The 13,651-nt window shown below is 46.6% G+C and overlaps 1 protein-coding gene across 4 annotated transcripts in view; it reads right to left on the bottom strand.

The window, feature by feature from the left end:
- Positions 1-13,651, bottom strand: part of MDGA1 (MAM domain containing glycosylphosphatidylinositol anchor 1) — a 198,946-nt gene that overhangs the window by 98,574 nt on the left and 86,721 nt on the right. For all 4 annotated transcript variants that reach the window (XM_068157453.1, XM_068157460.1, XM_068157434.1 and 1 more), the window contains one exon: positions 11,952-12,245. In XM_068157453.1, coding sequence (XP_068013554.1) covers positions 11,952-12,245 — 294 coding nt within the window. The remainder of the gene's footprint in view (positions 1-11,951; positions 12,246-13,651) is intronic.

A 13,651-nucleotide genomic window follows, 5' to 3' on the forward strand; every position in this document is an offset into this window, starting at 1 on the left:
GAAATTTAATTCACAGTCAAACAATTTCCTTAAAGGAGTGAATGCAACTGGTGCTATTTCAGAGCTTGGGGTCAGGATGGTCACAGTCAATTAAACCTCCACAGCAGGATGCTCTGTTTCCTATTAGGGCTTCCATCAATATCAGGAGAGTCTGAGGGTGTTCCCTGCATAAGACCCCTCCCCAAAAGTGGTATTGCTATGCTGTGCATTGCCTCCACGTGCCTGTCACAGTCCTCCAGCAGGGCAGGAGAAAATAGCTCTGTTCTAGTGCTAGGGTGCAGGCAGTAGATGAGGAAATGCATGAAAGCCTGCTCTCACTTCCTCATAGCTGCCTCCTGGACACAGTTTATGGCACAAAAATCATGGGAGAAAAGTAAAGGTACGAGCATAACACCACATCACCAATGAGAGAGGCCTGGGAAAGCCGTTGAGGTAAAAGAGCCTCTGCTCCCCTGGAACAGGCCCTGTGTCAGGTCTGATGTCCTATGCTCTCCTGCAAGTGTGGATAGCTGTTTTCACTTCTCTGTGCCTCATGATAACTCAGGCTCTGCACAAGAGCATAAGAAAATGAACTGTTTTTTGCCTGCTTGGTGTATTCCTGGGGTTCCCCTAGAGAGTTCTGGCCCATATCCTCTCTCCCCACAGCTGGGCACTCAACATGCTCATGTCCTAGTCACTGTGAGGCAGAATTTGATAGGAACAAGGCATTCCTTTCTTCCCTGTGCTGTGACCCCAGCCTTAAAATATGAGAACTGGTAGTAGTTTTCTAACTCCCTCCAAATACCACCTCCCTTGCCCCATGCCTCCTGATACCAGAGTGACTGCATATAGCACATGCTTCCCCAAATCTGCTTTGCTGAGGTGTCACCATCAGCTCTCTCTTTTGTGAGAACATATATACAAACCTTGACGTCCTCTTAGCTCTCCTATCCCCAGTCTTTTCCACTGTTTTTTCTCTCTCAAATATACACACTACTCTCGACCAATACAAGCATTCCTCATAAATTCAGATTCCAGTTGCATCTATCACCTCTGTAGCTTGGTATCCCATGTTCCAGGATCCATGACTCTTTCTCTGAGTTGGCTCTGTTACCACATCCCCTGGACATGTACTGGTGCTGTGCAGACAAAGACAGAAAGTTTTGGCAACAGCTGCTGTGCCAAGATCACTATCTCCAACCTTCTGACTGGAGGTAAGCACATGGCAGAAGTATTCACAGTCTGTGTTAGAGAGGAGCCTGCATCACACCCCTTTGTAAATAGAAGCAGAGCCAGGACAACCTCTCCCTCCAGCCAGGATGACTCAGTACAGTCTGGATACCACCAACTGTTTCTCAGTTTGGAGGTCTTTGATACAGGTGGTTTAACCTATAGCCTAAACACAGATAACAACAGGGCTTGAAACCAAAGCAGTGTCTTCAGAATAGCAAGATGGGAAGAGCTAGGGATGTCTTTGCCAGTTCTTTGGCAGCAGTATGCTCCTGTGGCTGATAGACAAGGACACACTCAGGTGAACCCCAAACATGCACATGTTGCACAACACAAAATGTTTGAAGGATTTGGGAGTTGTTTTTATTCACCCAAACAAGTTGATGTATAGCTAGGTCTTACAGGGAAAACAGCTGCCATGGCAGGAAAACCTTAAAAGGAATGTCTGAATTAGAACAGTACAAGATGGGGTGTTCAGCTATGAAAGGGCCATGGCTGACTCTCCCAAGGCTGTTTGCCATGCACTTATCTCTCCTGTCCTGACAAAACTGTATAGCGTAGATCTCTCTCAATAAAATTAAGTTGCTCTCCCTGGAAAATCTGGCAAACCCCCAAACCAACCAAACAAACCAAAACAGGATAATGGCAGCTTATGGAAAGTGTACTTGTTTCTCCCAGCAATATCTGAGAAATGGATTAGCTGATTTAAATCAGTTCTCTTCTGAACAAATAAATTCATCTCTCCAGGCAAGAAGCTCTCTCACAAGCTTTAGCTCAGCCTATCGTTACAACTACAGAGGTGTTCCAAGATGAGCAGTGAGCTGCACGAAGGCTGCTGAATGGCAGCAGCAGGCTGCAATCTCCTGTAGCACCGGTCCCCAGTCTCTTTAGGGAGAGCTCCCACCTTCCTGATGTACACATCTGGGTATCATCCTCTCTTTTTTTCTCAGCCATTTACCTGGGGCTCAGACAGCAGGCCTCCTGATACTTTGCATCTGACTCGTGGTGCCACAGGCTGAACATGCCAGCCTCCACTATTCCAATGAATTCTCCCTACCATCTGGGCCTTTTGTTTTGTGTCTTATACAAGACATAAGACACAGGACATATCTACTGGCCACCACAGCACCCAATTATGCTCTGTTAGACTGATTTTAACCCAGGAGGTAAATTGGGAAAGCTCCCAGGGCACAAGAGAAACTTCCCAAGAAAATCTTGGGGAGTTGCAACACATGGGAACCTTTCCCATAAGGCATCAAGCAGAGATGAGACCACAGTTCTACAAAGCAAGTCCTAACTGTTACATTCTGAGGGGAAAAATTCAGGCCAGTTAAAATTCATACAACTGCTTTACCCTGCAAAAGACATTCTCCTCCAAAGCTGTGTACATCAAATGCTACAAGAAAGCAGCACTGGCTATTTTAGGCTTTTGCTTCACAAACACAAAGGTGGTCACAAGGAAGAAGGTTTTATCTAAGCATTCTTAGCTTGTCAGACTACCTATCCCTCAGTGTCGTGACAAATCCTAAACAAGCAGGAACCATCCTCTTTTCAGCCACATTTGGTAGAACCCCATTTTAAGACTCAGTTTGAAACAGATCTAAGTGCTGTCACAGCCTCCATCTGCCAGGCCCCAGGACCAATGGAGATGGTAATTGTTAAAACAAATCTGAGGCCAGCTAAGCCTCTGCAGCTGTTACTGTGCTCTGAACCGTGGCCATTCGGGTTTACAGCCATGACAGAGTAAAACTTGCTTCCTCCTCCAGCCTGTCTATAGACTGACAACTCTAGTTAGCAGTTAGTGGCCCAGGCATCTGGAAGCAGAGTGAGCAATCCTAATGCAGTACAACCAAGGAACCAAGGACAGGGCTACACAAACAAACACAAGCTCCAAGCAACTTAATCCCAGCCACAATACCGCTAGTGAAACGCGTCTTGACAATCAGGAACAAAACCCTCTCCTTCAATGGGAGGAGCGGGGAGGTTCCATGCACTGATAAAATCACAGAAATGACAACTATACTTTCAGCTTTGTCACACAAACCTCCATGCCAATTAGTGGAAAAACAGGAAGGATTTCCACCAAAGTGGGATCAGATGTCAGGTTTTGCTCAGACTGATGGTTTGAGGTAATTTCCATGGCTACAAATGGTTTTCTTCTTTTCACCAATCAAAGTCTCCAGGTTTGCAAACACTGAACTTAGAGAAGGCACAGCTTTCCCATGGCTTTCAACACCTACGCACCTTCCCCAGAACATCACAACATCCACAAGAAGGGTCAGCCTGACCACAGTGCCAGGCAAAATGATGGAGCAGATCATCCTGGGGGCAATCACTGCACACCAGAAGGATGGCCAAGGGATCAGGCCCAGCCAACATGGATTTAGGAAGAGCAGGTCCTGCCTCAACAACCTGATCTCCTTCTGTGATCAGGTGACTGCCTGATGGATGTGGGGCAGGCTGTGAATGTAGTCTACCTGGACTTCAGCAAGGCCTTTGACACCGACACAGCAAACTCCTGGCCAAGCTGTCAGCTCGTAGCTGGGACAGCAGCACTCTGTGCTGGGTTAGGAAATGGCTGGAGGGCTGAGCCCACAGACTGATGGTGAATGGTGCCACATCCAGCTGGCAGCCAGTCACTAGTGGTGTCCCCCAGGGATCAGTGCTGGGCCTCATCCTGTTCAGTATCTTTATTGATGATCTGAATGAAGGGATTGAGTCAGTCATCAGTAAGTTTGCAGATGACAGCAAGTTGGGAGCAGATGTTGGTCAGTTAGAGGGTAGAAGAGCTCTCCAGAAGGATCTTGACAGGCTGGACAGATGGTCACAGTCCAGCATGATGGCATGCCAGAAGTCCAAGTGCTGGGTGCTACACTTTGGCCACAACAACCCCATGCAGAGTTGGGCTGGGGTCAGTGTGGCTGGAGAGCTGCCAAACAGAAAGGGACTTGGGGGTACTGATTGACAGCTGGCTGAACATGAGCCAGCAGTGTGCCCAGGTGGCCAAGAAGGCCAAGGGCATCCTAGCCTGCATCAAGAACAGTGTGGCCAGCAGGAGCAGGGAAGTCATTCTGCCCCTGTACTCAGCACTGGTTAGGCCACACCTTGAGTCCTGTGTCCAGTTCTGGGCCCCTCAATTTAAGAAGGACATTGAGACTCTTGAACGTGTCCAGAGAAGGGCAACAAGGCTGGGGAGAGGCCTCAAGCACAAGCCCTATGAGGAGAGGCTGAGGGAGCTGGGGTTGTTTAGCCTGGGGAAGAGGAGGCTCAGGGCAGACCTTATTGCTGTCTACAGCTACCTGAAGGGAGGTTGTAGCCAGGAGGGTGTTGGTCTCTTCTCCCAGGCAACCAGCACCAGAACAAGAGGACACAGTCTCAAGCTGCACCAGGGGAAGTTTAGGCTTGAGGTGAGGAGAAAGTTCTTCACTGAGAAAATCATTAGCCATTTGAATGTGCTGCCCAGGGAGGTGGTGGAGTCACCGTCCCTGGAGGTGTTCAAGAGGGGATTGGATGTGGCACTTGGTGCCATGGTCTAGTAGTCATGAGGTAGTGTGTGACAGGTTGGACTTGATGATCTTTGAGGTCTTTTCCAGCCTGGCTGATTCTGTGATTCTATGATCAGTTCCTTCTTAAGCCTCTGATGGTTTAAAATGAACCAGAGCGTTCCAGAGCTCTAGTTGGTGTGAGAGCCTGGGATTTCCCCCTCTTAGGAACAAGTTCTGCATCATGTAGACTAGTGATAGTAAAGCATAAATTGAAGGGCAGGAAATCCTCAGCCACTGCAAGGGTAGAAGAAAATGGAAATGAATTAAAAATGACTTTCTGCCCTGAAGTTAGCTCCTGAACTGCACTCCTCAGCTTGGAGGAGCATATCAGGACATTGATAAAAATATTTTAAAATTTTAAATAGTTGCTATTAATAAAGCAGAAATGAAACCAGGCAAGCCTAAAATTCTTAGCAGATGGCTCCATACTACAACTCACATGGCCAAGCTGCAAGACAGATAAGCCAGATCGGTCACAGTTACTGGCAGCTCTTGCCATAGAGAGTTTCATTTCTCTTAGGCTCCCCTCACACAGGTAGGGATAGATGCAAGGAACTCTCAGGAGCCAAAAGCAACTCTGAAGAAACAACCCCTGCCAGGAACATGTCTCAAGAGCACTTTTAATGGAGCAGTTAATATCAAAGCTTATATTTCAGAGGGGGCAGGGCACCAGCCAAGAGTACTGACATTGAACAATGGCTTCAACAGTTGATTGAAACAGTTTAATGCATTTACATTTCCTGTGTGTGTATCCAGCAATGATTCTTCCTTATTTACAGCATCACTCCCTCCTCTCCTCCCTGTTCTTCTGTTTGCTACATACGTAACAGGCAAAATTGATGCTGGTTATTGGCTGCCTGATGTACACACAACATTGCCAATGGGTTCAGCAGGATTTTAACCAGGAATGAATCAAGAGATTGTGACCAGGAATAACGTTTGCCAGCATGTGAGCTTGAATAGGAAAATGTATCTCTGCTCACCTGAACATTAGCTAAGTGACAAGAATAACAGATGTTCCAGCAGGACATGTTTGGCAATGTACTCCAGGGCAGGGCAGAGCCAGACCTGCTGGTCACAGAATCACAGAATCACCACGGTTGGAAGAGACCTCAAAGATCATGAAGTCCAACCTGTCACCACAGACCTCATGACTAAACCATGGCACCAAGTGCCATGTCCAATCCCCTCTTGAACACCTCCAGGGATGGTGACTCCACCACCTCCCTGGGCAGCCCATTCAAATGGCTAACAACTCTCTCAGTGAAGAGCTTTCTCCTCACCTTGAGCCTAAACTTCTACTGGCGCAGCTTGAGACTGTGTCCTCTTGTTCTGGTGCTGGTTGCCTGGGAGAAGAGACCAGCCTCCTCCTGGCTGCAACCTCCCTTCAGGTAGTAGTAGACATCAATAAGGTCTCCCCTGAGCCTCCTCTTCTCCAGGCTAAACGATCCCAGCTGGTTGCTGGTCCTAAGGCAATACCTTAGGCAATGTCTAGGACTATGCAATGTCTCCTGCCCTGTCGATCATGATAACTGCCCTTCCAAAAAGAATGATGGTCTACTTTTCTGTTTACCTGCTATTCACTATACTTTGAAGATAAGACCCAGTAATTCACCTGCTGCTTAATGCAGCAAAACTCTGCCTAAAGGCAATAAGCCTAATCCTCCAGAGATCATTCCCAGGTGATTACGTATTACTATCCTGTGTCCAGAAGGAGTCACATTTGCAGGCCATGCTATTACAGGGAAGGTGACACACAGGTTAATTCCTTTTGCAGTCTTTCTTCCTGCCAAAATCTCACCTGCTGTGTGATCCAAAGATGAGAAAAAGGATCATCTTTCAGATTTGACTACCCAAACCAAGGTCAACACTGTAAATATTTCCTCTTACACCTTCCTCTGGCACTTAGAAACACTAAGACTTCTGCCAAAGACAAAAATGGCAATGGCAAAAGTCTGCTTATCCATTCATCAGAATTTGGTGAACTAATTAACATTTCTCAGCAGAGAAGGCAGGTGCTCTACTACCAGGATTTGTGATTATCCAGAGAGAGAGAACCCCTTGAGGTGATCAAGTGATCAAGTTGGAGCCTGAGACAAAAAGCAGTGAGTGCCATGAAGGAAAATAAAGCTATCTGTGGGAAAGCACTGGAGTAGATGTATCAAGGATCAGGTGTGATAAGGAGTACAGGGCTGAGCTGGACTTTATCCAGAAGCTTATGACCTGCTGTTCAGGACTGACAAAGTATCAGAGCTGACACAGTATCAATCAAATAGGACAACCTACTAGGATTGCAATTTACACCACACTGTTACATAAGGCTCTAACAGGGCAAATGTAATATTCACCACAATGAGAGTCATCTCAAATCCAGTTCTAGCTGTAGCTAGAGTTTAGAGTCACTACTAATTTTGGTAATTCATGGAAATGCTGTTTTTTAAACCAGACTTTTAGGATAGATGGCCAATGTTTGTTTTGCTTTTTAATTTGTTACTATGTACTTGCTAAATGTGGATCTAGGTAGCATCCTTTTCACTGATCCACACATACAAACTTTCCTTTATTCCTTCCATACATATTGTCTCAGACAAGCAAATATTTTCAAGATTTTCATGGAACCATGGAAAAGACCCTCAGGATCACAAAATCCAACCAATAACCCTACTCTACAAAGTTCAGCCCTAAACCATATCCCCAAGCACTATATCCAAACCATCTTTAAACACACCCAGGGTTGGTGACTCAACCACCTCCCTGGACAGCAAATTCTAATGCCTGACCACTCTTTCTGTGATTTTTTTTTTTCCTGGTGTCCAGTCTAAACCTACCCAGTCACAGCCTGAGGCTGTTTCCTCTTGTTCTATCTCTACCTGTGAGAAGTGACCAGCACCAGCATCTCTACAACGTCCTTTCAGGTAGTTGTAGAGAGCAATGAGGTCTTCTCTCAGCCTTCTCTTTTTCAAACTAAACAGCCTCAGCTCCTTCAGTCACTCTTCACAAGATTTATTCTCCAGGCCTTTCGGAGCTTCCCTGCCTTCCCCTGCACTTGCACCAGCACCTCCACATCTCTCTTGTATCGAGGTGTCCAAAACTGGACACAATACTGGAGGGTACAATCACCTCCCTACTCCTGCTGGACACAGCATTTCTGATACAAGCCAGGATGCCATTGGCTTTCTTGGCCACCTGGGCACACTGCTTGCTCATATTCGGTTGCTTGTTGATTAGAACCCCCAGGTCCCTTTCTGCCAGGCAGCTTTCCATCAACACTTCCCCAAGACTGTAGTGTTGCTTGGGGTTGTTGTGACCCAAGTGCAGGACCTGGCATTTGGCCTTGTTGAAGCTCATCCTGTTAACATTGGCCCATTGATCCAACCTATCCAAGTCCCTCTGTAGAGCCTCCATACCCTGGTGCAGATCAAGACTCACACCTAACTTGGTGTCATCTGTGAACTTACTGATGACACTCTCTATGTCTTCACCAAGGTCATCAATAAAGATGTTAAACAGAAGTAGTCCCAACACTGAGCCCTGAGGAGCACCACTTGTGACCGGCTGCCAGCTGGATTTAACTCCATTGAGCACCATTCTTTGGGCGTGTTTGCCCAGACAGTGCTTTATCCAGCAGAGTGTGTGCTCATCCAAGCCACGAGCAGCCAGTCTGTCCATGAGAATTCTGTGGGAAACAGTGTCAAAAGCTATTTTGAAGTGCTATGTTCGTTATGCCCCCAAAATTCTTGAATAAATGGGTCAGTTTTATTGCTGTTTTGCAGCTGAAGGAAAAGACAAGACACTGACTCTCCCAGTGGTATCCAGATTCCCAGGAGTTCTGACAAGCCCAATCTCTCACTCTAACCAGTATACAACATTTCTTCACACCAACCACAGAGCTATAAGGCTTCAAGGACTTTCATGAATTTATTAATCTTCCAAAGCTCTCCAGCTGATACCAAGAAGTCCAAGACCATCCAGCCTGTCAGAAAGCTGATGATAGGCAAGTACAGCTTGTCAGATAAAAGGACAGCAAATTCTCTGCTTGCAAAATAATAATAATAATAATAATAATAATAATAATAATAATAATAATAATAATAATAATAATAAAATTTTTTCTTGGACTGCTGACATGTAATAGAATAGAATAGAATAGAATAGAATAGAATAGAATAGAATAGAATAGAATAGAACAGAATTAACCAGGTTGGAAAATAACCTTTGAGATCATCAAGTTGAACCTATCATCCAACTCTATCTGATCAACTAAACCATGGCACCAAGTGCGATGTCAAGTCCCTTCCTAAACACCTCCAGGGATGGTGACTGCACCACCTCCCTGGGCAGCACATTCCAATGGCCAATCACTCTTTCTGGGAAGAACTTCTTCCTAACATCCAGCCTAAACCTCCCCTGGCACAGCTTGAGACTGTGTCCTCTTGTTCTGGTGCTGGTTGCCTGGGAGAAGAGACCAACCTCTACCTGGTTACAACCTCCCTTCAGGTAGTTGTAGACAGTTTTTTTCCTTCTGATTCTATTTCTATTTCAGTGCAGTTGGTAAAGTCTGTTTCTGGGCTACTTTGTTACTATACAGCATTATATGCATGAGAGCAAGGGAAGAAAAAGAAAAGCAAAGGGAAACACAGAAACAGGTTCTGACATCTAATCAGATCTGCTGTATTGATTTTGTAACTTTAGCTTTGGAGCAAATCAGAAAAAAAACACATTATCACCCACAATTCATTCCTCCTTTGAGTAAGCAAGTTCAAAAGGAGCTCACACTGACACATAAACAGGCACACCTGCATGCACACACACACACACACACATGTGCATACATGCCTGTGTGGATCCACATTTCACCTCTGCAGCTCTCTGCTGGGGCACACAGGCTGGGGGAGGTGGGGGAATCGCTCATCACAGAGGCTGCAGGAGCCACACGATCCACATTTCCAACAAGATGAGAATTCCAAAGCAAGCCACTGAACTAATGAGCTACCCAAGCTGGAAAGCAACGTTTCAATCAACAGCAGCAGCCCCTGCCACGATACCCACCCTCTTTCCAGCTGTGTGAACGAGGAGGAGAAGGATAAACAGAGACTGTGCCGTTTGCTGGGGCTTTTACAAGGGTGCAAAGGAGGAAGCCTAGAAAGGGGCAAGGGCAATTCTTGCCCTACTTTCTCAGTTCACAGTTTGTTTTTATGCTGATGGAAGGAGCAAATTGACAGCCCCAAAACCAAAGTGTCCTGCTTAGGTACAGAACCGGCAATGCCACTGCAAGGTCCTTCCTCAGTTTCCAGGCAGCAGGAGACAGCTTAGGTGTACAGATACTCAGTACCCTGAAGGCTCCAACTAGGATTAGGGTACACAGAAATAATGGAGAAGGCAAGAGGGCTGTTTGGGTGGCCTACTGCATGGGCCATGACACTACTGAGTGAGATCACAATAAAGAGTTGCTTGGCCTTGGGAAGAGCTATAGGAAGAGTATGTTGAGTTGCTTTATACACGGAAGTTCATCACATCTTTGCCTTCCTGGGGGTCACATCAAAGGCTCTGCCTCAGAACAGCTTCTGGTTTGTACCTACCACCCTTCTTGTGTAGGGAATCACACTGTCCTCTCTCCACCCCAAGATTCAGAGCCACCTAGTATGACAGACTTCATCCTGTGCTATTCAGTGCTGCTCCCTCTGCAGGGACAACGGGGGTCACAAGGACCACACAGCTTTAAAAAACAAACACCAGACTGGGACACCAGAAGGTCAGATGGTCCTTTGCTCCAGAGTAACATTTTGCTGCATCTCCCATCAGTTCTTGTGGTGACCAAGAATCACCCGCCTTGTCATATTACATATGCCTGATCCAGTCTGCCTACAAAAACACTTTAAACCAAGACAATACATTTCCACCCTACTTAAGGGAAGCTTCTCCCCATGTACTTACCTGTATGGAAATCTGCACACATCTCCCTGTCTCCAACCTGTAATTTAATTCCTGCCATGCTACTGAATGGAAAGGATAATTTTAAAAGGGGATCTTTGAATACTCAAAGTGCCTGCAGGATTTCACACATCTCCCCCTACTGCTGTGCTCCCAGCAGCTCACATCTGTGAGCATTGTGTCTGGTTGGCGTCAGTCAGGTTATTCACTCCTGTCTCACTTCCACTTCTCCTCTTCCTGGGGAGTGAGCCTGGGGGGAGTGTGGCAGCAGGTCTAATGAGCGCTGCTGTGCTCGGTGGAGAGGCTCATCAGTAACACAGTGCAGAGGCTATGTGCCTGGGTGCAAATTAACCTCTTCCCTACCCAACCCACTCCTGCAAAAGGTCAGCAACTGCACTGTCCCAATGGCACAAGGTCTGCAGGGAGGGTTCCTCCTACAGTCACAGCCCTTTCTAGACCAAGGCATTTTACCCACCTGCCTTCTCTCTACTGCTGTATATCAAAACACAGAGTCAAGTAGACACTCATTTCTCTGGAGAGAAAAGATAGGGCAGCCACCCAGTGTGGACACCAGCAGCATCCCTCCCTCTGTGTGCATTTCTGGTGCACAAATATTGCCAGGTATTGCTGGGAGCACCACTCATTGCTGAAATCACTCAAAATACCACACACTAAGAATCAGTTTTCTGTTACCTCCAGCCTTATTGCACAGAAACCACTTGGGAGTATATAGTCCCTATTAGGGTCTGCTTGCTTTTCAGGCAACATGGTTCAGGCCTGTCCAGAAATGACAGCTGAAGTAAGTAAGTTGAAGAAAGGGTTGTGAGGTGGAAATGGTTTAATTAACATTTATTTGCTACCTTTGGAGTGCTTGACTTTATAAACCTTCTAAGCTGCTAACAAACTCTGAAGGTATTTTACACACAGGTAATGCACACATACCACTGCACTCCCCCCACCCTGGGCCATTCTGTTACCCATCTACTGGTAGGAAAGTGGAAAGCACGGTGTGCAAATGCACCCACCACCTCTCTATTCCACTTACAACACTCTAGCCATACAGCATCCTGCCCTTCACCTTGTGTACTGGACCAATTAAATACATGTGTTCAAAGGTCCCCAGACAAAAGAAATGTTTCTCAGTCCAGCAAGAAAGGTCAACTCTGTCTGAAAGCAGCACTGAGTGTGTAAACCCTGCTTAGCCCACAGGCTTTTGTGTACACAGGCATTCAGATAGGCACTCCAGTACTGTAGGGTTATACTCACACTGCACGTTGAGCTGCACCAGAGCTTCCCGGGGTCTGATGTTAAAGCCATTGTACCTGGCTGTCTGACACTTATAGGTCCCGCTCATTTCTCTGCTCACACTCTCCAGGCGCAGCTTCCCATCGTATGTCTCCACTGTCATTGCTCCTGAAGGCATGGGGGCTTCCTTATCTACCCGGGACCAGATGATGGGTGGCTTGGGCTTCCCTCGAACCTCACACTGCAGCTCAGCCCTGGAGCCTTCCCGGACAGTAATGGTGGACTGACCCTTAGGGACACTGATGGTTGGTGGCACTGAAAGGGAAACAAAAAGGGATTCTTTTTACACCAAGTTTCCAGCAAGCAAGGAATATTCTTGAGATGCTTGTGCATGAGTCACTCCAACAGCCCAGATCCCCAAAGGTTTTCACACTGCAACTTCTGTAGGAACACACTGTCCATGTGATCCATCCTACAGGGTCTGGAGCTTCAGGGTGACCGTCCTGGTTTAAGGCCAGACAGATCCTCTATTGCCCCTGAAACAGGCAAAAGAATGATACTCACACAAATGGATTGGATAGTGATGGGAAGTTTAAATGGAAAAACAATTGGTGTTGTACAGAAACTACAAAGCATAGCGGCAAAGAATCCCAAAGCATGCAGACTCCCTTACACTACACCCAGAAACCTCCCAACACTTCGCTTCACCCCACCTGAGGGTCTACCCAAAACCCCCCAGGGCTCTTTCTTCCCCACTCCCCCACCTGCTAGGCTAGTCTCAGGCTGGCCAGGTCTGAGACTGTCCCCCATGCCCCTCCGGGCATTAGGCCTAGCCAGGCCTAAATGTCCTTGAAATACTCCCCCACTGTTACCTGATAGGGAGCATCTCCCACGGGAGCAGAGAGGGAAGGAAGGAAGAGAATGACTTTGCAGATGGATTTATGAGTGGGAACATGCTGTTTCCTGTGTCCACCTTACTGGGTTGGACACTCAGGACGCTGGAGGTGCAACTTACATGGCAATAACAGGAGGCGCCCCACCTAAACTGCCACAGTAACTAAGCAAGATCCCAATTTCAACACAGTATTCCAACACCAATACCAAGATCCATTTTGGAACATTCTCCCAGCTCCCATCCCTCTGGTTTCAAAATGCTGTTGAGCAGCAGGGCTAGCACCAAGGGATCCAAAGGCAAAAGCCTCCTTGAACCATGTCTCAATTTCTGGTCAGTGAATTCCCTAAGTGGAACTGCGGTCCTTTGAACATGATATAAAAGTCTTATCTTCCAAGGTATCTAGTTTCCTTATACAGGTCAGACCAAAACCAAGACTTGCAAGATTGCTGCTTGTAGATCATGTCTCTGGACTTAACAGATATTCAAGAAATCTGTTTGTTCCTAAACCACAGTAAAGATCCAGCTCTGTTATATGTCTATTTGCTTCACATTGAGATTCACAGCATGATTGTTATCTCTGGCTCACTTGAGAGAGAGAGCTGGGTCCCAGCAAAGATCACTTCTGGCATTCCATCTCCTCCAAGATGTGAAGACTTCACCCAGCAGAAGTGCTGCTGAGCTGGGGATGGAGCTGAAGGCACAGTAAGACTCAAGAAATACCCAGCTATCAATTGTTAAACAAAACTTTGCTGATAAAGAAACCTCAAAATAAACCCAGAGACTACAGCTAAAGGGTGCAGAGGTGTCAGTGGAAACAGGTTTGTAG

Source organism: Melanerpes formicivorus, unplaced genomic scaffold (genome assembly GCF_026170545.1).
Source record: "Melanerpes formicivorus ecotype bairdi unplaced genomic scaffold, bMelFor1.0.p_v2 SCAF_2, whole genome shotgun sequence".
NCBI lineage: Eukaryota > Metazoa > Chordata > Aves > Piciformes > Picidae > Melanerpes > Melanerpes formicivorus.